The sequence below is a fragment of the Athene noctua genome, chromosome 31, assembly GCF_965140245.1.
Source record: "Athene noctua chromosome 31, bAthNoc1.hap1.1, whole genome shotgun sequence".
Taxonomy (NCBI): domain Eukaryota; kingdom Metazoa; phylum Chordata; class Aves; order Strigiformes; family Strigidae; genus Athene; species Athene noctua.
The window spans coordinates 333077-355923 of record NC_134067.1 but is presented as its reverse complement, the minus strand read 5'-3'; the positions used below and the strand labels follow the sequence as shown (position 1 = coordinate 355923).

The 22847-nt window shown below is 65.2% G+C and overlaps 4 protein-coding genes across 4 annotated transcripts in view; 2 read left to right on the top strand and 2 right to left on the bottom strand.

The window, feature by feature from the left end:
• Positions 1 to 6635, top strand: part of RUVBL2 (RuvB like AAA ATPase 2) — a 28368-nt gene extending 21733 nt beyond the window's left edge. The window contains 10 exon segments of the mRNA XM_074929824.1: positions 35 to 141; positions 1706 to 1823; positions 2309 to 2432; positions 2825 to 2919; positions 3000 to 3118; positions 3188 to 3307; positions 4491 to 4623; positions 5661 to 5704; positions 5706 to 5770; positions 6610 to 6635. Of these exon segments, the coding sequence (XP_074785925.1) occupies positions 35 to 141; positions 1706 to 1823; positions 2309 to 2432; positions 2825 to 2919; positions 3000 to 3118; positions 3188 to 3307; positions 4491 to 4623; positions 5661 to 5704; positions 5706 to 5770; positions 6610 to 6635 (951 nt within the window).
• An 88-nt stretch (positions 6636 to 6723) lies between these two features.
• On the bottom strand, positions 6724 to 12576 carry PNKP (polynucleotide kinase 3'-phosphatase). Its single transcript, XM_074930013.1, is given in 17 exon segments — positions 6724 to 6875; positions 7552 to 7613; positions 7735 to 7822; positions 7923 to 8032; positions 8448 to 8509; positions 8606 to 8662; positions 8665 to 8701; positions 8778 to 8870; positions 9157 to 9227; positions 9476 to 9524; positions 9736 to 9807; positions 9926 to 10033; positions 10507 to 10564; positions 10683 to 10762; positions 10899 to 11180; positions 11648 to 11694; positions 12429 to 12576. Coding segments are annotated over 17 exon segments (1524 nt in total). The 5' UTR covers positions 12547 to 12576; the 3' UTR covers positions 6724 to 6745.
• Positions 12577 to 13970: 1394 nt separating this feature from the next.
• On the bottom strand, positions 13971 to 17639 carry KCNA7 (potassium voltage-gated channel subfamily A member 7). Its single transcript, XM_074929823.1, is given in 3 exon segments — positions 13971 to 14804; positions 17146 to 17600; positions 17603 to 17639. Coding segments are annotated over 3 exon segments (1326 nt in total).
• A 2605-nt stretch (positions 17640 to 20244) lies between these two features.
• The window catches only part of SNRNP70 (small nuclear ribonucleoprotein U1 subunit 70), a 6429-nt gene continuing 3826 nt past the window's right edge, over positions 20245 to 22847 (top strand). The window contains exons 1-6 of the mRNA XM_074930028.1: positions 20245 to 20340; positions 20894 to 21051; positions 21136 to 21198; positions 21537 to 21591; positions 21671 to 21735; positions 22665 to 22790. Coding sequence (XP_074786129.1) covers positions 20905 to 21051; positions 21136 to 21198; positions 21537 to 21591; positions 21671 to 21735; positions 22665 to 22790 — 456 coding nt within the window. The 5' untranslated portion in view covers positions 20245 to 20340; positions 20894 to 20904. The remainder of the gene's footprint in view (positions 20341 to 20893; positions 21052 to 21135; positions 21199 to 21536; positions 21592 to 21670; positions 21736 to 22664; positions 22791 to 22847) is intronic.

The window sequence follows — 22847 nt, the reverse complement described above, 5'->3', positions numbered from 1 at the left end:
GCTAATGTTGGGGGGCCCCCCCGTGCGTTTTCAGGGAACGAAAGTGGGAAAATTGACGTTAAAAACGACGGAAATGGAAACGATTTATGATCTGGGGACCAAGATGATCGAGTCGCTGACCAAGGAGAAGGTGCAGGCGGGGTGAGTGAGGGGGGGGCACCCCGAAATCGGGGGGGGCACCCGAATCGGGGGGGGGCGCTCTGGAGGTCGGGGGGGGGATAGGGGTTTCGAAATGGAGGCTGGGATGGGGTAAAGGGTCTGAAGTGGGGTTTGGGGGGGTCATGAATGGGGTGGGGGACACCCCAAAATGGAGTAGAGACCCCAAAAATGTGGTGAGGGACCCCAAAATGGGGCGGGAGGCCCCAAAATGTGGTAAGGGGGACCCCAAAATTGGGCAGGGGGACCCCAAAATGGGGCGGGAGGCCCCAAAATGGAGTAGAGGGACCCCAAGATGTGGGGGGACCCCAAAATGGAGTAGAGACCCCAAAATGGGGCAGGGGGACCCCAAGATGTGGGGGGGACCCCAAAATTGGGGAGGAGGCCCCAAAAATGGAGTACAGGGACCCCAAAAATGTGGGGGATCCCAAAATGTGGTGGTGGGACCCCAAAATGGGGGGGAGCCCTAAATGGGGCGAGGGGAGGCTGAAACGGTAAATCAAGGGAGAAAAAAAGGCTGAAAATGGGGTGAAAAAAACCTGGAAAAGCGTAAAAAAAAAAAAACACTAGAAAATGGGGTAAAAAAACTGAAAAAGGGCGAAAAAAAGACCCTGAAACAGGGGTGAAAAACCGGTAAAATCAGAGGGAGAGTTTGGAAAACGGGTTGAAAACGTTCTAAATTGTATGAAATAGAGAAAATACGGTGTGAAAAAGGCTGAAAACGGTGAAAAATAAAAAAAACTCTAAAAATGAGAATCAAAAAAATGGGTTAAAAAATCACAGAAATGGGGTAAAAGGGCTCCAGTGGGGATTAAAATACCTGAAAATGTGGTGGAAGAGTCTGAAAACGGGGTGAAAACGTGGGAAAAATGGGGAAAACTGGAGAAAACGGGTAAAAGAGCTTGAAAACTAAGGGAAAAAAAAGCTTAAATTGTGTGAAAAACCTGAAAACCGGGTGAAAAAAAAAGGAAAATTGGGTAGAAAAAGAAATTGGGTGAATGGGTTCAGAAATGGGGCGAAAGCTTGAAAATGGGGTGAAAAGCCCCGAAAAATGGGTTGAAAAAACCCGAGGTGGGGTTATCAGTGTAGAAAACGCCCTGAAAACTTGGGAAAACGTTGTAAAAAAGATCAAAATTGGTCCGGAAAGTGTGAAAATATGTTGAAAAAAAGCCCCAAAACGGGTCATAAAAAAGAAAAATAGAGAAAAGGGGCGAAAAGGGAGCGGGAGAAACGCGAAAATGGGATGAAAAAGCCCCCGGATTGGGTAAAATCCCTGAAAACGGGGCGACAAAGGTTTAAGATAACGTGAGAACGGGGGTAAAATGGGGCGAGACGCTGCGATTTTGGGGCAAAACTCCCCGTTTTCTGGTGGTTACGGACCGCTGGGCCGGAGGTGGGAAGGAACCGGCAATGGGGAGAAAAACCATGAAAAAGGGTCCCCGAAAGGTTAAATGGGTAAAAAAAGGTACTTGGGGGATTGGGGGGAGGGAAAGGGACCCCGAACTGGGGGGGGACACCCCAAAATAAAGGCAAATTCCCCCCCCCCCAGGGACGTGATCACCATCGACAAGGCCACCGGGAAGATCTCGAAGCTCGGGCGCTCCTTCACGCGGGCGCGGGACTACGACGCCATGGGGGGCGCAGGTGGGGGGCACGGGGGGGCCCAGGTGGGCTGGGGGGGGGGCCCAGGTGGGGCTGGGGGGGGCACAAGTGGGGCTGGGGGGGGCACAAGGGGACTGGGGGGCACAGATGGGGCGGGGGGGGCACAGGTGGGGCTGGGGGGGCACAAGGGACTGGAGGGGCCCAGGTGGAGTGGGGGGGTCTCGGGGGGGGTCTGGGGTGTTGAGGGCTTTTGAAGGAGGTTGAGGGGGCTTTGGGGGGTCGAGGGGGACTTGGGGTGCTCTGAGGGTTTTTTGGGGGGTCTGGGGGGGGTTTAGGGAACTTTTGGGGGTCTCATGGGGGTTCCAGGGGGACTTGGGGGGGTTTGGAGGAGACCGGGGGGTGGGGGGGGTCTCGGGGGGGGTTTGGGGGCTCTGAGGGGGGTTTGGGGGGTCCCTGGTTTTAGGGGGGGGGTGAGGGGTCCTGCGGGGGCTCCCTGGGTTCAGGGGGGGCTGGGGGTGACCTGAACCCCCTTTTGCCCCCGCCCCCCCAGACGAAGTTCGTGCAGTGCCCCGACGGGGAGCTGCAGAAGCGGAAGGAGGTCGTGCACACGGTGTCGCTGCACGAGATCGACGTCATCAACAGCCGCACCCAGGGCTTCCTCGCCCTCTTCTCGGGTGCGGCCCCACGCCTGCCCCACAGCTGCCCCACAACTGCCCTTCCTGCCCCACAACTGCCCTTCCTGCCCCACAACTGCCCCACAACTGCCCTTCCTGCCCCACAACTGCCCTTCCTCCCCATAACTGCCCCACAACTGCCCTTCCTGCCCCACAACTGCCTTTCCTGCCCCCTAAGTGCCCCCAGCTCCCCCCACCACCCTTAGTCCCTCATAACTGCCCCTAAGACCCCCCAGGCCCCCCGATAACCCCCCCACATCCCCTCAGAACCACTCTCAGCCCCCCCCCCAACACCTCCAGGTCCCCCAAAACCGCCCCCCAAGACCCCCCGATCCCCCCCATAGCCCCCCCAGCCCCCCCATAGCCCCCCCCTAACCCCCGATCCCCCCCAGGCGACACGGGGGAGATCAAGACGGAGGTGCGGGAGCAGATCAACGCCAAAGTGGCCGAGTGGCGGGAGGAAGGCAAAGCCGAAGTCATCCCCGGGGTGAGCTCGGGGCGGGGTGGGGGCACACGGGGAGCCCCCCCAAACCCCCCATAACCCCCCCCGCGGCCCCCCCCCCCCAGGTTCTGTTCATCGATGAAGTTCACATGTTGGACATCGAGTGTTTTTCCTTCCTCAACCGGGCGCTGGAGAGCGACATGGCGCCCGTCCTCATCATGGCCACCAACCGCGGCATCACCCGGTCAGGGGGGGTCCGGGGGGGGGATTTGGGGTACAGGGGACCCCCCCTCATCTTTTTTACCCCCCCCAGCATTCGGGGAACCAACTACCAGAGCCCCCACGGGCTCCCCATCGACCTCCTCGACCGGCTCCTCATCATCTCCACGGCGCCCTACAGCGACAAGGAGACCAAGCAGATCCTCAAGATAAGGTGTGAGGGGGGGGACACCCCAAAAAATAAATCACCGCCCCCCCCCCTACGGGTCCCCCAAAACCTTCCCCTCTGCCCCCACACCCAGCAGATCCCCCCCGCCCCGCGGGGCGCCCCCAGACCCGTGTTAATCCTCCCCAGAAGCTGCCCCGGGGGTGTCGGCTGATACCCCTGGGTGCCCCCAACACCCCTGGGTGAACCCCGATACTAGTGGGTGTCCCCCCAATACCCCCAGACACTGCAGGGTGCCCCCCAACACCCTGGGGTACCCCTAAACCCCCTCAGTGTGCCCCCCAACACCCTGAGGTACCCCTAAACCCCCTCGGGGTGACCCCCAACACCCTGGGGTACCCCTAAACCCCCTCGGGTGCCCCCCAACACCCCTGAGGTACCCCTAAACCCCCTCGGGGTGACCCCCAACACCCTGGGGTACCCCTAAACCCCCTCGGGGCACCCCCAACACCCTGAGGTACCCCTAAACCCCCTCGGGGTGACCCCCAACACCCTGGGGTACCCCTAAACCCCCTCGGGGCACCCCCAACACCCTGAGGTACCCCTAAACCCCCTCAGGGTGCCCCCCAAACACCCTGGGGTACCCCTAAACCCCCCCAGAGCACACCCCCAACATCTTGGGGTACCCCCCAACCCCCTTAAACTTTTGGGCATTACCCCTAAATCCCCCCATGTCAACTCCCAACACCCTGAGGTACCCCTAAACCCCCTCAGGGCGTCCCCCAAACACCCTGGGGTACCCCTAAACCCCCTCGGGGCACCCCCCAACACCCTGAGGTACCCCTAAACCCCCTCGGGGTGCCCCCCAAACACCCTGGGGTACCCCTAAACCCCCCCATGGCACCCCTCAACACCCTGAGGTACCCCTAAACCCCCTCGGGTGCCCCCCAACACCCTGGGGTACCCCTAAACCCCCTCAGGGCGCCCCCCAACACCCTGGGGTACCCCTAAACCCCCCCCCAGGCCCTCCCTCACACCCCTGCGTTCCTTTTACCCCCCCCCACTTCAAGCCACTCTCCAACCCCCTTCCTATCCCCCCCCCCCCAAACCCCTCAGAACACCCCAAAACCACCTGCGGTGGTTTTGGGGTGTTCTGAGGGGTTAGGGGGAGGGAATAAAGATGCCTCTCCTTAACGATTTTTTTTTTTTTTTTTTGGGGGGGCCCCCTCAGGTGCGAGGAGGAGGACGTGGAGATGACGGAGGACGCGTACTCCTCGGTGCTGACGCGCATCGGGCTGGAGACGTCGCTGCGTTACGCCATCCAGCTCATCACCGCCGCCAGCCTGGTGGCCCGCAAGCGCAAAGTATTTTTTTTTTTTTTTTGGGGGGGGGACACACACACACACACACACACGACACGGGACACGCGACACCCCAAAAATGGATGCGGGGGTGTGCCGGGGAGGGGGTTTGGAAGAGATGGAGGGGGGTTTGGGGGACTGAGAGGGGTTGGGGGGGGGGGAACTGATGGGTCTGGGGGGGTTTTGGGGGGGACTGAGGGGGGGACTGATGGATTTTGGGGGGACTGAGAGGGGGACTGATGGGTTTTGGGGGGTCTGGGGGTGTTTTGGGGGGACTGGGGGGGGGACTGATGGATTCTGGGGGGGACTGAGGGAGGGACTGATGGGTTTTGGGGGTGTGTGGGGGGGTTTGATGGGTTTTGGGGGGACTGAGAGGGGGACTGATGGATTTTGGGGGGGACTGGGGGTGTTTTGGGGGGACTGGGGGAGGACTGATGGATTTTGGGGGGCCGGGGGGGGGGACTGATGGATTTTGGGGGGTCTGGGGGTGTTTGGGGGGGACTGAGGGAGGGACTGATGGGTTTTGGGGGTGTGTGGGGGGGTTTGATGGGTTTTGGGGGGACTGAGAGGGGGACTGATGGATTTTGGGGGGGACTGGGGGTGTTTTGGGGGGACTGGGGGAGGACTGATGGATTTTGGGGGGACTGGGGGGGGACTGATGGATTTTGGGGGGTCGGGGGGTTTGGGGGGGACTGAGAGGGGGACTGATGGGTCTGGGGGGTTTTGGGGGGGACTGAGGGATTTTGGGGGGACTGGGGGGGGGGACTGATGGGTCTGGGGGGGTTTGGGGGGGACTGATGGGTTTGGGGGGGGCTGGGGGGGTTTGGGGGCACTCGGGGGGTCTGGGGGGGTTTTGGGGGGACGTGAAGGGCTCTGGGGGGGTTCAGGAGCTTTTGGACGAGGCTGAGGGGGGACTTGGGGGGGTCCCTGGTTTTGGGGAGGGGGTGAGGGAGGCTCCTGCTCTGTGTGTGTTGGGGGGGGTTCAGGGGGGTCCCAGGGAGGCTTGGGGGCCCCCCCACATTTCGGGGTGCCCCGGGCAGGGGGCGGAGGTGCAGGTCGAGGACATCAAGCGCGTTTACTCGCTGGGACGAGTCGCGCTCGACCCAGTACATGAGGGAGTACCAGGAGGCGTTCCTGTTCAACGAGCTCAGTGAGGGGGGGCCGGGGGGACACGGGGACACGGGGACATTGGGGGGGACACGGAGACACAAGGACACTGGGGGGGGACGTTAGAGGGGACAAGGGGGCACAGGGGGGGACATGGGGACACCGGCGGGGACACGGGGACGGGACACGGGGGACATAAGAGGGGCATGGGGGGGACATGGGGACACAGGGACACTGGGGGGGGACATTAGAGGGGACAAGGGGGCACAGGGGGGACACGGGGACACCAGGGGGGGACACAGTGGGGTATGGGGGGATACGGGGGCGGACATGGGGGACAATGGAGGGGACAGAGAGGGGGCATGGGAGGGAACAGGAACACGGGGGGGACCATGGGGGGGGACATGGGGACACAGGGACACTGGGGGGGGACATGGGGGAGACATGGGGACAGTGGGACGGCACGGGGGGGACACGGGGGGACATGGGGACACTGGGGGGACATAAGAGGGGCATGGGGGGGACATGGGGACACAAGGACACTGGGGGGGACACGGGGGGGGGAGGCTGAGGTCAGTGAGGGGACATGGGGGGACTTTGGGGGACATTGGGGATTGGGGGGGGCTGGGGACACTGGGACTGGGGGGGGACACACATCGGGGACACGGGGGGGGGACCCTGGGACGGGGGGACACAGGGATGGGACAAGGGACATTGGGGACACGGGGGGGGGATGTTGGGGACCCCGGGATGGGGGAGGGGACCCAACAGGACACGGGGGGGATGGGGGACACACACACACGAGATGGGGGGGGGATCTGGGGACACGGGGACCCCCCTGAGATGTCCCTGACTGTCCCCTTCCCCCCCCCCCCCCCGCAGAGGGTGAAACCATGGAAACGCCGTGAGCCGCCCCTCCCCCACCCCGCCCCACCCCCTGTGTAAAATAAACCCGATTGGAGCCGGGGGGGGAGGGGAGACGTTTATTGGGGGGGAGGGGAGGGGGGGGAGGGGGGGCTCACCCCTCACTGAACTGGCGGAAGAGGCGCCGCCGTTGGGGGTCCCCGGGGTCCCCAAAACGGGGCACGAAGGGGACGCGGAGGATCCGGGTGAAGCCCTCGGTGGGGGAGGGGGCGACAAAGCGGCTCCTGGGGGGAGGGGCGGGGAGGGGGAGGGGCAGCCGCGAGGCAGAAATGGGGCAAAACGGTGCGGAAATGGGGAAAATGAGGTAAAAGGGGTGAAACCCGGCGGAAATGGGTAAAGGGGGGGAGGGGGGGGGACAAAAAAATAATTGGGGGGAGGGGGAACGTCAGTGAAGGGAAAATGAGGTGAAATCCGGCGGAAATGGGAAAAACGGGGGAAAATAAAAACGGGGAAAAGGAGCAAAAATGGGGGAAATGGGACAAAACCGGGGAGGTGAGAAGGGGAAGAAATGGAGAGAGTTTGGGTCAGAGCGGGGGGGGGTGAGTGGGAGCCCCCCCAAAACAGCTCAGACCCCCCAGGGCCCCCCAAAACCTCCATGTTTACCCCCAAAATTCCCCCCCAGAGCCCCCCCAAAAAACCTGCCCCCCCCCAGAGCCCCCCAAAACCTCCCCGGGGCCCCCCCAAGCCCCCTCAGGACCCCCCCAACGCCCCCCGACCCCCCAAAACCTCTCCAGGACCCCCCAAGATCCCCTCAACCCCCCCCAGACCCCCCCAACCTCACCCCAGGGCCCCCACAAACCCCCTCGACCTCCCCAAAACCTCCTGAGGGCCCCCCCAGACTCCCCCAAACCCTCCAGAACCCCCCATGATCCCCCCAAACCCCCCCAGGGCCCCCCTCACTTGTAGCCGTGCAGGACGACGTCAGTGACGGGGACATGGCCGCTCTCCGTCATATCCCGAAACTTTGGGGGCGGGCATAAATAAAAAACGGGGTTCAGGGGGTCCTGGGGGGGTCTAGGACCCCCCGAACCCCCAAGGGGGTGTCGGGACCCCCCCAGGGACCCCCCCAAGCCCCCCCCTCACCCGGCAGTTGTGTCGCGCCTGCTCCAGGGTGGCCGTGAAATGGAGGCAGCGACAGGGGACGGCGGCGGCGCGGGCACAGGCCACGTACCTGGGGGGGGGGGGAGAAAGGGGGGGTCAGGGGGGTCCCCCAGAACCTCGGGGGGGTCCCCAAGATTTGGGGGGGGTGCGTGTCCCCCCCCGGGACTTGCCTCTGCCGCGATTCGGGGTCGGGGTTCGTGTTGTCGACGGCGACGGGGCGGCCCCGGGCCAGGGCGGCTTCGCAGGCGGCGACACAGCGCTGCCAGGAGCCCAGCGAGTCCTGGGGGCACGGGGGGGTCAGCGGGGTCACAGAGGGTCACGGGGGGTCAGCGGGGGCATGGGTGGGTCATGGAGGGGTCAGAGGGGGTCAGAAGGGTCATGCAGTGTCATGGGGGGGTCAAAGGGGGTCAGCAGGGGCACGGGGGTGTCACGGGTTCATGGGGGGTCAAGCAAGGGCATGGGGGGGGGATTGGGGGGCCAGTGGGGTCACGCAGGGGTTCATGGGGGGTCAGTGAGGTCATGAGGGTGTCAGTGGGGTCACGGGGACAGCAGGGGGTCAGCGGGAGGGTCAGAGTGGGTCATGGGGGTCATGTGGGGTCAGAGGGATCACAAGGGGTGGCAGGGAGGTCACGGAGGATCAGGGAGGGTCAGCAAGGGGTCAGAGGGGTCACGGGGGCCCCCTGACCCCCCCTCACCCGGTTGACGTAGGCGTAACCCGCGGGGACAAAGTGGGTCTTCAGGAAGGTCGATTTTCCGGCTGTGGGAGGGTCAGAGGTCAAGGTCAGGGGGCAGCAGAAGGATTTAAGGGCTCGGGAGGGAGGTCAGGGGTCAAAGGGGGTCAGGGGTCACTCACCCCCGGGGAAGCCGACGGCCACCACCACCTCGGGGCTGGAGGACACCAGGGGGGCGTCGGGGGGTCGTAGAGCGGAGCCGTGGGGTCCAGCTGGCGCTGTGGGGTCAGAGGTCAGAGGTCAGAGCCACAACGGGGGGGGGAGGCCAGGGAAGGGCGGGGGGGGGTCACTCACAGGGTCAAAGGTCGGGAGGTCAAAGGGCGCCGGCGCCCAACCCAGGAAGAATTCCTCCGGCGTGTGGAAGCGCAGCTCCGCGTTGAGGGCGAACTGGGGGGGGGGGCGCGGAATTGACTGGGGGGGCTGGGAGCAAACTGGAGAGACTGGGAGCAAACTGGTGGAACATGGAGGACTGGGGAGCTCACTGGGAGGAACTGGAAGAGACTGGGAGCAGACTGGGGGGAACTGGGAGCCCAGGGCTTTGGGGGAGCTGCCCGAGGATGGGGAGGCTGGGGGGGGGAATCCCCAGAATTTGGGGGGACTCGGGGGTTCCCGAGATGGCTGGGGGGGGTCCCTGGGATTTGGGGGGGTCCCTGGGATTTGGGGGGGTCCCCACCAGGCGGTCGCTGCAGGAGAAATCCTTCTTCTTGCGCCCGGGGGCCCAGTTCGGGGGGCGCCCGGCAGCGTCTGGGGGGGCATAAAAAAACGGGGTGAAGGGAGGGGGCTGGACCCCCAAACCCCCCCCCAGACCCCCCGAACCCCCCAGGACCCCAAACCCCCCCCAGATCCCACCCGTCCCCCCAAAGCACCCCAGTGTCCCCCTGGGACCCCCCCAACACCCCCCCGGCCCCCCCAGACCCCAAAACCCTCCCAGCACCCCCCCAAGCTCCCCAAGACCCCCCAAACCCCCCCCGGACCCCCCCGGCCCCACTCACCCCCCACGTAGAGGCTGTCGGGCACCGACACCGTCACGTCCCCATTTGCCTGCGGGACACCGCAAAACCAGTGACACCCCCCCAGTTCATCCCAGTGCCCCCCTCGAGCTCCCAGTGACCCCCAGCAGCCCCCAGCACCTCCCAGTAGCTCCCAGCAGCTCCCAGCGCCCCCCCAGCAGCCCCCAGCAGCCCCCCAGCAGCTCCCAGCGCCCCCCCAGCAGCCCCCAGCGCCCCCCCAGCAGCCCCCAGCGCCCCCCCACCTTCTCACAGAGATGATCCCACATCCCCAGCACAGGTTTCCGGTAGATCCCCGGCCCCGTAGCCACCAGCACCTATTTTTTTTGGGGGGGGGGGGGGAGATAGGGGGTGTGAAACAGCTCAGCGGGGGTCCCCACAATCCCAGGAGGGTCCCCTGTGATTTGGGGGGGCTCCGGGGGGGTCCCCACTGACCTGGAAGGGCAGCCCCAGGCGCTGGGTCACCGCCTCCACCTTGGCCTTGAAGTCGTCGGGACGGAGGCGGCCGCGGGAGATGCCCAGTTGGTTGGTGAAGATGACGAGCTGGGGGGGACAAGAGGGGGGCTCAGGGGGGTTTTGGGGGGCCCCGAGGGGTCAGGGGGGGCTGGGGGGGCCTCTGAGGGGGGGTCTTGGGCGTGTAATGAGGTCCCAGAGGGAGGTGGGGGAGTTCAGTGAGGTGCTGGGGGGGGGGCAGTGGGGTTTGGGGGGGCTCTGAGAGGTCAGGGAGGGTTTGGGGGGGCTCTGAGAGGTCAGGGAGGGTTTGGGGGGGCCCCCCAGGGGGTCAGTGGGGTTTGGGGGGGGCCTCTGGGTGGGGATTGGGGGGTTTGGGTGATCACAGAGGGAGCTGGAGGGGATCAGCTGGGTCCTGGGGGGGGGTCAGTGGGGGCTTAATGAGGTTTGGGGGTTCGGGGGGGGGTCAGTGGGGGTTGGGGGCCTCTGAGGGGTCAGTGGGGTCGAGGGGGGGTCACAGGGTTTTGGGGAGACCCCGGAGAGGGCGGGGGGGGGGCGCGGTGTACCTTATACCCATCGCTGTGCAGCTGCTTCAGCTTCCTGGGAACCTCGGGGTACAAAATCCTGGCGGGAAAAGAAATAAAAATGGGGGAAGACACCCCAAAATGGCAGCCAGGGGCCCCCCCCAACCTCCTGTGCCCCCCCCGCGGCCCCCCAAGGTTCCTTCCCGCCCCCCCCTCACCTCCAGTCGTCGGGGCCTGTAGGAAACACCTTCCCCGACTTGGTGGTGATGAGGGTCCCGTCCAGGTCGAACCCAGCGATCTGGGGGGGCCAGGGGGGGTTAAGAGGGGGTCCCCCCAAAAAGGGGGGGGCCCAGGAGAGTAGTGACACCCCCCCCCCCCCGAGAATAAAAAGGGCTCTGAAAATGAAAGGAGGGACCCCCAAAGCGGGGGCGTACCTGAGCGCTGGGGAGGACGCCGGGGGGGGTGAAGACGAGGAGGGAGCCGTGGTGCTCCCAGGAGCCGCGGGGGGGGGTCATGGATTTGGGGGGGCCCCTCCGGAGCGGGGGAGGGGATGTGGGGGGGCTGGGGGGTCGCTTGAGGGCTCGGGGGGACCCTTCAAAGTGAAGTTCGTGGGGGTAAAGCCCGTTGACCAAGCAGAGGGTCTGGCCGGGGCGGAGGGTGGCGCGACCCCCCCGGCCCAGCGGGGCCCCCCCCACAGAAGTGGGGTTCACGCCTCGCTGTGAGGGGGAGAGGGAGCAGCATCAAGGAGGGGCCCCCCAAAACCTTTTGGGGTCTCTCCTCCAATCCCCGCCCTTACAAATGCCCTTAACAGACCCGCCCCCCCCCAAATTGCCCTGAGACTCCCAAGTGCCCCCCCCCCAACTTCACTACCCCCAAAATGGCCCCCAGGGCCCCCCCAAATATCCCCGTGGCCCCTCTAACCCCCCCCCAGACCCCTCCAACACCCCCAGGACTCCCCAGATACTCCCTGCCCCCCCAGACCCCCCCAAACCACCCAGAGCCCCCCCCAGACTCAATCAGTGCCCCACAACACCCCCATAACCCTCCCCGGGCCCCCCCGAAATCTCCAGCCCCTCCTTAACGCCGCCCCCCCCCCCCCCTCGGAGCCCCCCCAAATCCCCTCAGGGGCCCTTCAATAGCCCCAGGACGCCCCTAAACACCCCAGGGCCCCCCCAAACCCCACCTGGATGACCAGGGCCGTGCCCTCAGCGTAGTTGGCCACAATCTCCACTGCAAAGGGGGGGGGGGGTGTGAAAAATTGGGGACCGCGGAGCCCCCCCCAACACAGGGGAAGGTTGGGGGGACCTCTGGGGTATCCCTGATGCCTTTTGGGGGGCTCAGGGGGGGTCCTGCTCACCCAGAGGGGATTTTGGGGGGAGTGTGAGGAAGGTTTGGGGGCTCTATGGGGGTTGGGGGGGTTCAGGGACAAAAGGGGGGGGCAGGGGGGGGTTGGGGGGGCTGGAGGGTTCCAGGGGACTTGGGGGGGACCCTGGGGGTGGGGCTGGGGGACCCCAGGGAGCCGGGAAGGGACCCTGGGGGGGACTGTGGGGGTGTCGGGGGGGGGGGCCCTGGGGGGCTCCCGGTGCCCCGAGGCTGGACCCGGGGCGGGGGGGGCAGGTCTGGAGGCTCCCGGTTGAGGGGTGTTGGGGGGGGGGGGGCGGGCAGCCGATGCCCTCGCGGCGAGTTGGGGGGTCCTCAGGCTGAGTCTGGGGGGGCCCGGGGGGGGCTCCGATGGGCCCCGGGGGGGTCCCGGTACCCCAGGGCTGGGCCTAAGGGGCTCCCGGAGGGGCTGAGGGGTCCCGGGGGGGGTCCCGGTGGCCCAAGACTGGGCCGGAGGGGCTCCGGGAGGGGCTGAGGGGGGGTCCCGGTACCCCGGGGCTGGGCCTGTGGGGTCTGAGGAGCTGCCGGTGCCCCAAGACTGAGGCCGGCGGCTCCCGGGGGGGTTTCCCGGCGCGCGGACGCACCCTGGCCCCGGGAGCACTTCCGGTCCGTGACGCCGGTCAGCGGCCCCCGGCCCAGCAGCACGGCCCCGCCGTCGGGCAACGGCACCGACCCCCCCGCGCCCCGCAGCTCGCACCGCATCGCCCCCGGAAGCCGCCCCGCGGGGACAGACCCGCCCCTTCCGGTCACGGTAACCACGCCTCTTCCGGTCGCTGTTTTGACCCCGCTGCTTCCGGTTCTCCCACAATGCAACTTCCGGACTCTGGCCCCGCCCTTTCCGGTTATCGGACACGCTACTTCCGGTCTGCCCGCCCGCCCGCTTCCGGTGGCGCCGGTGGCAGCTCGGCCCCTGGCGGCGGGGGCGGGGTCGGTCCTCCAGGAGTGGAGGGGAGGGACTGGGAGAGGGACTGGGGGGGACTGGGAGAGGCTGAGAGACGCACTGGGGGGACTGGGAGGGACTGGGAGAGGGACTGGGGGGGACTGGGAGAGGCTGAGAGAGGGACTGGGGGGACTGGGAGAGACTGAGAGATGCACTGGGGGTACTGGGAGGAACTGGGAGAGACTGAGGGGGAACTGGGAGAGGCTGAGAGAGGCACTGAGGAGACTGGGATGGACTGGTTTGGACTGGGAGGGGCACTGGGGGCGGAGGGACAGGTCCCGGGCACTTGGGGGTCACCCCTCCCCCTCCTATAAGGCACCCAAGCGGCTGCCCCGCCCCCCCCCGGGTCCCCTAAATAAAACCTGCAGCCTCAGCAGGAGCCGGGGCCAGGGCGGGCCCGGCCTCGCACGAGGGTCCTCGTGACCCCCCCGGCCTCGCACGAGGGTCCTCGTGATCCCCCTCAGCTCCTCACGAGGGTCCCCGTGCCCCCCCCCCCACCTCACACAAGGGTCCTTGTGACTCCCCCGTCTTGCACAAGCACCTTCGTGACCCTGCCCCCAGCCTCGCACGAGGACCCTTGTGACCCCGTCCGTCCTCGCACGAGGGTCCCCGTGACCCCCCCTTCTGCCACCAACTGTCACTTTTATTGGCCTGGGGGCCACCGCGAGCGCAGGGGACACCCGGTGTCACTCCCATACCCCACCCCCACACACACCGCACCCCCCCCAACACTCGTGCGTCGCACGAGGGCCCGTGTGGGATCAGGTTCCCGGATGCCACCGCGGCCGCCAGCGAAACCCAAGAAGGTGCTGCCGGGGGGGGGGAGACTCAAGGAGGTGCCGGGGGGGGGGGGGGGGGGGGCAGGGAGCTGGTGTGTGCACGCACTCGTGCAACGCCTCAGCCAGGGGAGGGGAGAGGTCGCCGTGTGTCCTTGTGCATCCTTGTGCACGTTTGTGCGTCCTCATGAGTCCTCGTGCAGCCTCGTGTGCTTTCAGCTCTCCTCGTGCGCTCTTGTGCAGCCCTGTGCGCCCTTGTGCACCCTCGTTTGTCCTTGTGCACCCTCATCTGCGCTCGCTCGGGCGCGCTCGTGGGCCCTCGTGCACCCCCGTTTGTCCTCGCGCACCCTCGTGCCCCTTCGTGCACGCTCGTTTGTCCTCGCGCCCCCCCCCCACTCCCACCCCCCCCATCACACCTCAGTGACCAACCTCCCCCCCCACCCCTGCCCCCCGCCCCCTGCATCCCCGTCCACCAGCTCCTCCCCCCCCCTCCCGCCCCCCCCTTTGGGTGTCTCGGGCGGGGTGGGGGGCGGGGGGTGGCGGGGGCAGGGGGGGGCGGGGGCGTATTCGCCCCCTTCCTCCCCCCTCAGCTCCCGCCGGTAGAAGTAGCTGAAGTTGGAGACGATGACGGGGACGGGCAGGGAGATGGTGAGGACCCCGGCGATGGCGCAGAGGGACCCCACCAGCTTCCCCCCCACCGTGACGGGGGCCATGTCGCCGTAGCCCACCGTCGTCATGGTGACCACGGCCCACCAGAACGCCTGCGGGATGGAGGTGAAGGAGGTGGCGGCGTCTTCGGCCTCGGCGAAGTAGACGGCGCTGGAGAAGAGGACGACGCCGATGAGGAGGAAGAAGATGAGCAAGCCCAGCTCCCTCATGCTGGCGCGGAGGGTTTGGCCTAAAATCTGTAACCCCGTGGAGTGGCGGGAGAGTTTGAAGACCCGGAAGACCCGCACCAAGCGGATGACGCGGAGGATGGCCAACGACATGGCCGGCTGGCCGATGCCGCGCTGGCGGGCCAGCTCCGTCCCCAAGGCCACGAAGTAAGGGGCGATGGCGACCAGGTCGATGAGGTTCATGGCGTTGCGGAAGAAAGCGGCTTTGCTGGGACTGGCCAAGAGCCGCACCAGCAGCTCCAGGGAGAACCAGCAGATGCAGATGGTTTCCACCACGAAGAAAGGATCCGTCAAACCGCCCCGGGGGGACGCGGCGGGGGACGAGGCGTTGGAGACGGGGGGCGGGGCCTGGGAAGGGCGAGGGAGGGGTTAGGGGAGGGTGGGGTGGGCGCCGTGGGGTGGTGGAGGGGGGACGGAGCGCACCGGGAGGCCTTGGTCCTCCCCCCACGGTGGGTTCATGGGGGGTGGAGCCCACCCAGACCCAAAATTCTCCCCCCACGGGGGGTTCATGGGGGGTGGAGCCCACCCAGACCCCTAAATCCTCCCCCCACAGTGGGTTAATGGGGGTAGGACCCACCCAGCCGGTTGGGTGCCCTCCCTGGGGTTGTAGAGGGGGGTGGAGCCCACCCAGACCCAAAATTCTCCCCCCACGGTGGGTTCATGGGGGGTGGAGCCCACCCAGACCGTTGGGTGCCCACCCTGGGGTAGCTGGGACCCAGGAGGAGGAGGAGGAGGAGGAGGGAGAGGTGGGGGAAGAGGAAGATGAGGAGGCCATAGTGGGCCAAAGGCAGTGGTGGTGGTGATAGAGAAAGAGCAAGAGGAAGAAAGAGGAAGAAGAAGAGGAAGAAGAGGAGGAAGAGGAAGAGGAAAAAGAAAGAAAAAGGAAGAGAAAAGAAAGAAGAAAACAACAAAGAGGAGCTGGAGACGGAAAAAGAAAACGAAAATGATAAAAACAATTTTTAAAAAGAAAAAAAAGAAGGAAAAGATCAAACCAATAAAATTTAGAAGAGAGAATGAAAAAGAGCAGAGAAGTGATGATGATGATGATGATGATGATGAAAAGAAGAAAAACTAGAAGAAAAAGGGAAGCGGTGACAGAAATGATGAGAAAACAGGGAAGAAGGAAGAGGATGATGATGCCGATGATGAAGATGGTTGTGAGGAGGAAGACTGAAAAAAAAAATGAGGAGGAGTTGAGGAGGAAGATCGGGCAAAGAAGGAGAAACGTGGGGAAGGGTGTGAAGGGAGGGATGAAGGTGATGATGATGATGATGATGATGGAAAGGAAACAAGAGAAACGAAGATGAGAAGGAGGAGGAGGATGGTGATGGGAAGGTTGAGAAGAAAAATGGAAATGGTGAGGCTGAAGAAGAAGAAAAGGAGGTTGGGCTGGAGAAAGATGATAATGATGATGAAGATGATGAAGGTTGCGGTGGTGAGAATGGTGAGGAGGAGGATGATGAGGAAGGTTTGGGGGGGGGGACTCGTTTGCAGCGAGGGCTGGAGCTGAGGGCGGGTCTCCAGGCAGGAGGAGGAGGAGGAGGAGACTGACAGGAAAGATGAAGAATAAAAAGATGAGGATGAGGGTGATGAAGACGACGAGAAAAATTAAAACAAGGAAAAAATGGAGAAGGTGGAAAAGGCTGAGAAAAACGACGAGAATGAAACGGGGGATGAAGATGATGAGGAAGAAGATGGCGTGAACAACAAAGCTGATGATGAGAACAAGGCTGAGGATGAAGATGAGGATGGTGAGGAGGAAGGTGGTGACAAGGGGGATGGTGAGGATGATGAAGAGGAGGATGATGAGGATGAAGATGATGAAATGATAAAGAGGAGGGTGACGAGGCAAAGAACGGAAAGGATGAGGATGAGGATGGTGAAGATAAGGAAGATGAAGGTCGGGATGAAGAGGATGAAGATGATGGTGAGAATGAGGGTGAGAACGATGAGGCTGAGGATGGTGAAGATGAAGATGATGGGGCTGAGGATACCAAGGGTGGTGAGGATGAGGATGATGAAGCTGAGGATCGTAAAGGTGAGGATGAGGATGGTGAGGAGAAGGAGGATGAAGATGGTGAAGAGGATGAAGTTGAGGAGGATCGTGAGGATGAGGACGATGGTGAGGATGAGGATGATGGTCACAATGATGAAGGGGGCGAGGATGAGGAGTTTGAGGAGGAGGATGGTGGGGCTGAGGATGATAAAGGCGAGGATGAAGATGAGGAGGATGATGAGGAGAAGGACTGTCAGGACGAGGGTGAGGATGATGAGGATGATGAAACAGAATTATAAAGATGAGGATGAAGATGGTGAGGAAGAAGAGGATGAAGCTGGCGAGGATGATGAAGCTGAGGAGGATGGTGAGAAAAAGGACTGTAAGGATGAGGATGAGGAGGATGAGGATGGTGAAGCTGAGGATCATAAAGGTGAGGATGAAGGTGGCAAGGAGGAGGAGGAGGACGACGAAGCTGGCGAGGATGATGAAGCTGAGGGGGATGGTGAGAAGACGGATCGTAAGGACGAGGATGAGGACGGTGAGGATGAGGAGGGTGGAGCTGAGAATCACAACGATGAAGGGGGCGGGGCTGAGGAGGCTGAGGAGCAGCACAGCGAGGCCGAAGGCCTCCCCCCCTCCCCGTTTCCCCCCCCCCCCAACTCACCTGAGAGCTGCCCCTTCCCCTCCAACCCGGAACTGGGGCAACGTCTCCAGACAGAAAACCACGATGGAGACGAGGATGACGAGGACGGAGAGGAAGGCCACGGCGCGGGCTGCCGGCGAGCTCTCGGGGTGTTCGCAGAGGAGCCACGCCCGGCGCTGAAACCGCCCCCGCGGCAGGGGCGGGGCCACCTCCACCCCGAAGCCTTCGGCCTCGCGAAGCCTCCCTTCCGCTTCGGCCCCCAGCTGGTAGAAGCGCAACTCTTCCAAGAAGACGTCGAGGGGGACGTCGGGCGGGCGCCGGAGTCTTCCTCCCGACTGGTAGTAGTAGAGGACGGCGCCGAAGGCCCCGCGGTGGCGGTCGAAGAAGTACTCGCGCCGTTGGGGGTCGAAGTAGCGGCGGCGGCGCCGGGGGTCGCCCAGGAGGGTGTCGGGGAAGCGGCGCAGGGTCCTCCCCAGCGTCTCGAAGCGTCTTCCCGCCACGTGATGGCGACGCGCTCGCAGCAACCCGACGGCTCCCCCATGGCCGGGGGGGCCCCGGGGCGCGGGGGGGCAACGGAGGGCAGGGTGGGGGGGGTGGGGGGGAGCTGGAAATTCTTGGGGGTTCTTCAAGGGGTGGGAGGGTTGGGGGGCGGGGGGGGATTGAGGGTTTGGAGGGTTGCGGAAGGTTGGGGGGCGGGGAAAGGGTGGGGGAGACTTGAGGGGTCTGGAACGTGGGGGGGACCTCGAGGGTTTGGGGGGTCTCACAAAAGGGGGGACAAAAATGGGGACCCCGAAATTCTTGGGGGTCCGTTAGGGGTCTGGAGCGTTGGAGGAAGCTCAAGGGTTTGGGGTCCGGCAAAGGGGCTACAGAGATGGGGACCCCGAAATTCTTGGGGGTCCGTCAAGGGTCTAGAACGTTGGAGGAAGCTCGAGGTCTTGGGGTCTCACAAAAGGGGGGACAAAAATGGGGACCCCGAAATTCTTGGGGGTCCGTCAGGGGTCTGGAACATTGGAGGAACCTCAAGGTCCCTGGGGGTTTCACAAAGGGGCTACAGAGATGGGGACCCCGAAACTTTTGGGGGTCCTTCGGGGGTCTAGAGCGTTGGAGGAACCTCAAGGGTTTGGGGTCCCACCAAGGGGCTACAGAGATGGGGACCCCGAAATTCTTGGGGGTCGGGAGTGTTGGAGGAACATCAAGGTCCTTGGGGGTCCTACAAGGGGACCCCTAAACTTTTGGGGGTCCTGCAGGAACCCCACGATGTGGAGGGACCATCAAGGACCTTGGGGGGTCCCACAGGGGCCCTACAGATATGGGGGGACCCCTAAACTTTTGGGGGTCCTTCCGGAGGCCCTTCCGGCGCTGGAGGGACCTCAGGGTCCTCGGGGGTCCCACAGGGACCCGACACCTATAGGGGACCCCCAAAATCCTTGGGGGGGCCCACAGGGTCCCCCTGTGTCACCCCCGATCCCTCCAGGGTCCCCGCTGTGGCCCCGGGGTACCCCCAAACCTGCTGTCACCCGTCACCGGGTGTCCCCAACACGCCTGACCCCTGCTACCGGGGTGGCCACTGTCACTGGGTGTCCCCAAACCTCCTGTCACCCGTCACCGGGTGTCCCCAACCCCCATTATTGGGTGTCCCCAACCCCCTGTCACCCGTCACCCGGTGTCCCCAACCCCCATCACCCGGGTGCCTCCAACCCCTGTCCCCTGTCACCGGATGTCCCCGCCTGTCACCAGGGTGCCCCAACCCCGCCGTCCCCCTGTCACCGGGTGTCCCCCCCGCCTCGTCACCGCGGTGTCCCCAACCCCGCCGTCCCCCTGTCACCGGGTATCGCCCCCCTTCCCCCCTGTCACCGGGTGTCCCCGACCCCCGTCACCGGGTGTCCCCGACCCCGCCGTCCCGCTGTCACCGGCGCTGTCCCGTAAACAGGGTGGCCCCGCGGTGTCGGGTTCCCCCCCGCGGGCTAAAAATAACGGGGTGGGGGGGGGGGGGTGCCCGGACGCTGGGTCCTCTCCGGGCCCTCCCCCCCCCGTCACCGATGGTCCCCGGGGAGGGGGGGGACACCCCAGGAGGGGACCCCGGTGTCAGGGGTTGTGTCACACCCCCCCCCCCCCCAAACTCCATGGCAGGACAAGGGGGTCACGGGGTCACTCTGGTTGCTATGGGGGGGTGGGGGTGTCATCCTGGTTGCTATGGCAACGGCACGGGGCATCCCCCTGGTTGCTATGGGGCGGGCAGGGGGGTGTCACCTTGGTTGCTGTGGGGGGACAAGGGGGGTGTCACCCCGGTTGCTATGGCAGCTGCAGGGGGTGTCACCCCAGGTTGCTAAGGCAGGGATGGGGGTGACAGCCCGGTTGCTATGGGGGGACAAGGGGGGGTGTCACCCCGGTTGCTATGGCAACTGCACCGGGTATCACGCCGGTTGCTAAGGCAGGGATGGGGGTGACAGCCCGGTTGCTATGGGGGGACAAGGGGGTGTCACCCCGGTTGCTATGGCAACTGCACCGGGTATCACGCCGGTTGCTAAGGCAGGGATGGGGGTGACAGCCCGGTTGCTATGGGGGGTGTCACCTCAGTTGCTATGGGGGACAAGGGGGTGTCACCCCGGTTGCTATGGCAGGGACGGGGGGGGGTGTGTGTGTGTGTGACGTCCCGGTTGCTATGGCAACTGCACCGGGTGTCAATCTGGTCGCTATGGGGGTGTCACCCCGGTCGCTATGACAACTGTACAGGGTGTCCCCCCCGGTTGCTACGGGGGTGTCACCCTCTGGGGGTGTCCCCGCTGTTGCTATGGCAGGGATGGGGAAGGTGTCACTCCAGGTTGCTATGGCAACAGCGCAGGGTGTTCCCCCTGTTGCTGTTGGGGGTGTCCCGACCCCCCACGCCTTGTTTGCCGTCGTGGGGGGTGTCCCCCTGGTTGCCATGGCAACACCCCAGTGTTCCCCCCCCCCCCCGTTGCTAGGAGACCGCAGGGCCGCTGTGCCGGTTGCTATGGCGCGGTCACCGCCCCCCCGTTGCTATGGCGGCGACTCCCCCCTCCCCCCCCTTCCCCTTCCCGCGGCGGAGGGATCCGCGGCGCCACCTCGGGCCACGCCCCCACGTGGCCACGCCCCCTCATGGCCACGCCCCCTCCTTCCGCCGCAGCCACTTCCGGTCCCGCCGCGGGGCCGCGGCCGCGCATGCGCAGACGCGCGCGGAGCGGCCAGGCCGGAGCGGGCGGAGGGAGCGCGAGCGCCCGGGGGTCCGTAGGGGCGGGGGGGGCGGTCACGTGGGGCCCGGGGAGGGGGGGGGGGGCTGGGGGGGGGGGTGGGAGCGGGACCGGGACCGGGGGGGGGCGGGAAGGGCCTGGGGAGGGGGAGGGCCCCGGTGTGGGGCTGGGGGGGGGGGCCCGAGGGGCGTTATGGGAGTCGGGGGGGCCTGGGGGGGGTTTATGGGGGGGGGGGGGGGTTATGGGGGTGTTGGGGGGACCCCGTGTGGGGTTATGGGGGGCCGGGGTGGAGCTGGGGGGGCCGGGGGGGATATGGGGATCGGGGGGGGGCAGAAAGGGCTGGGGGGTTATGGGGGGGGGTATGGGGTGCCCGGGGGGAGGGGTCCAGAGTTCAACTCTGGGGGGCTGAGGTGGGGGGGGGGGGGTCCGTGGGGGTTCAATTGAGGGGGGTGTGGGGGGGTTATGGAGCATTATGGGGGGGTCGGGGGGGGTTTGGGGGCTCTGGGGGGGTGTCAGGGGGTTCTGGGGCTCTGGGGGGGGGGTCGGGGGGTTCTGGGGTTACTCACCCCCCCTCTCGCCCCCCCAGACCGCCCCAAGATGACGCAGTTCCTGCCCCCCAACCTGTTGGCGCTTTTCGCCCCCCGCGACCCCATCCCCTACCTGCCCCCCCTGGAGAAGCTGCCCCACGAGAAGCACCACAACCAGCCCTACAGCGGCATCGCGCCCTACATCCGCGAGTTCGAGGTGCCCCCCCCGGCCCCCCCAAACCCCTGCACCCCCAAAACACCCTCCCCGCACCCCCCCCTCCTCACAACTTCACCCCCCCAGGACCCCCGGGATGCCCCCCCGCCGACCCGTGCTGAGACGCGGGAGGAGCGCATGGAGAGGAAGGTAAGTCCAGCCCCCCCTGCCCTCAAAATGGGGGTGCAGACCCCCCCTCGCGGTGCTGAGGGGGTCCCCAAAACTCACAGTGTCCCGTCCCCCCCCCCCCCCAAAATCCCTGCAGCTTCACCCCGATGCTGCGCTCTGGTCTGGGGGCCCACGTGGGCTTTGCTCTTCCCCCCCCCCCCTTGGGTTTTAGGGGATCCCTGTGGGGTTTTGGGGACCCCCCCCCACTTTTGGGCCCCCTCCCTGCGTTTTGGGGGGGCTGTGGGTGGAGACTCTGAGTCTGGGGGCTCCCCCTGAGGTCACGTTCCCCCCCCCCCCCCCCGTTTTTCTCCCCACACCAGCGGCGGGAGAAGATCGAGCGAAGGCAGCAGGAGGTTGAGACCGAGCTCAAGATGTGTAAGTTGGGGGGGGCTGAGGGGGGTCCCCCTTTTCATCTCACCCCCCCTGACCCCCTTTTTCCTTTTCCCCCCCCCAGGGGACCCCCACAATGACCCCAACGCCCAAGGTGACGCCTTCAAAACCCTCTTCGTGGCCAGAGTGGTGAGTGTTTGGGCTCAGGGGCGGGAGGATGAGGCCCCCCCCCCCCCCAAATCCTTGGGGGGCTCCCCCCAATCTGTGAGGGCCCCCCCCAATCTCCACAGCCCCCCTGAGGCCCCCCAAATCTGTGGGTCTCCCCTGATCTTGGGGCTCCCCCTAATTTGGGGGAGTCCCCCAATCCACACAGCCCCCCCCCTTCTCTATGAGCCTCTTTCTAATCTGTGGGGGTCCCCCCTAATCTATGGGGCACCCCCCCAATCCATTCCACAGCCCCCCCACACCCCTCATGAGCCCCCCCCCCAATCTGTGGGTCCCCCCTGATCCTGGGGTTCCCCCCTGATCCATGGGGCCTCCCCCAATCCTCGGGGCTCCCCCCAGTTTGTGGGGGTCTCCCAATCCTCACAACACCTCCTTGCGAGTCCCTTTCTAATCTGTGGGGGTCCCCCCCAATCTGTGGGGCCTCTCTCAATCTATTCGGGTCCCCCCCAATTTGTGGGGCCCCCCTCAATCTATGGGGGTCCCCCCCAGTCTGTGAGGCTTCCCCTAATCTCTGGGGGCTCCTCCAATCCACACATCCCCCCTCTGTGAGGCGCTCGCTAATTTGTGCGTCGTGTCCCCCCCAAAATCCTGGGGCCCTCCCCCTAATCCTTGGGGGTCCCTCCAATTTTTGGGGGTCCTCCCTAATCTCTGGGGGTCTTCCCAATCCATGGGGCTCCCCACAATCTGCGAGGGGCCCCCCCCCAATCCACACAGCGCTTCCGCCCCCCCCTCCATGAGTGCTTTTCTAATCCATGGGGCCTCCCCCCACCCAAATCCTGACACCCTCCCCCAAATCTTTGGGGTCCCCCTTAACCTATGAGGGTCCCCCGTAATCCTCGGGGCTCCCCCATGACCCCCCCACTTTGGGGACACCCCCCCCAACTCCCTGCCAGAACTACGACACGACGGAGTCGAAGCTGCGACGCGAATTCGAGGTCTACGGCCCCATCAAGCGGGTGAGCGCGGGGGCTCCCCCCTCCAACCCCCCCCCAAAACAACACCCGCTCCGGGGGTGTCACGTGACGCCTCTCCCGCCTTTTTTCTTTAATTAATTTTGTTAATTTGTGGGCAGATTT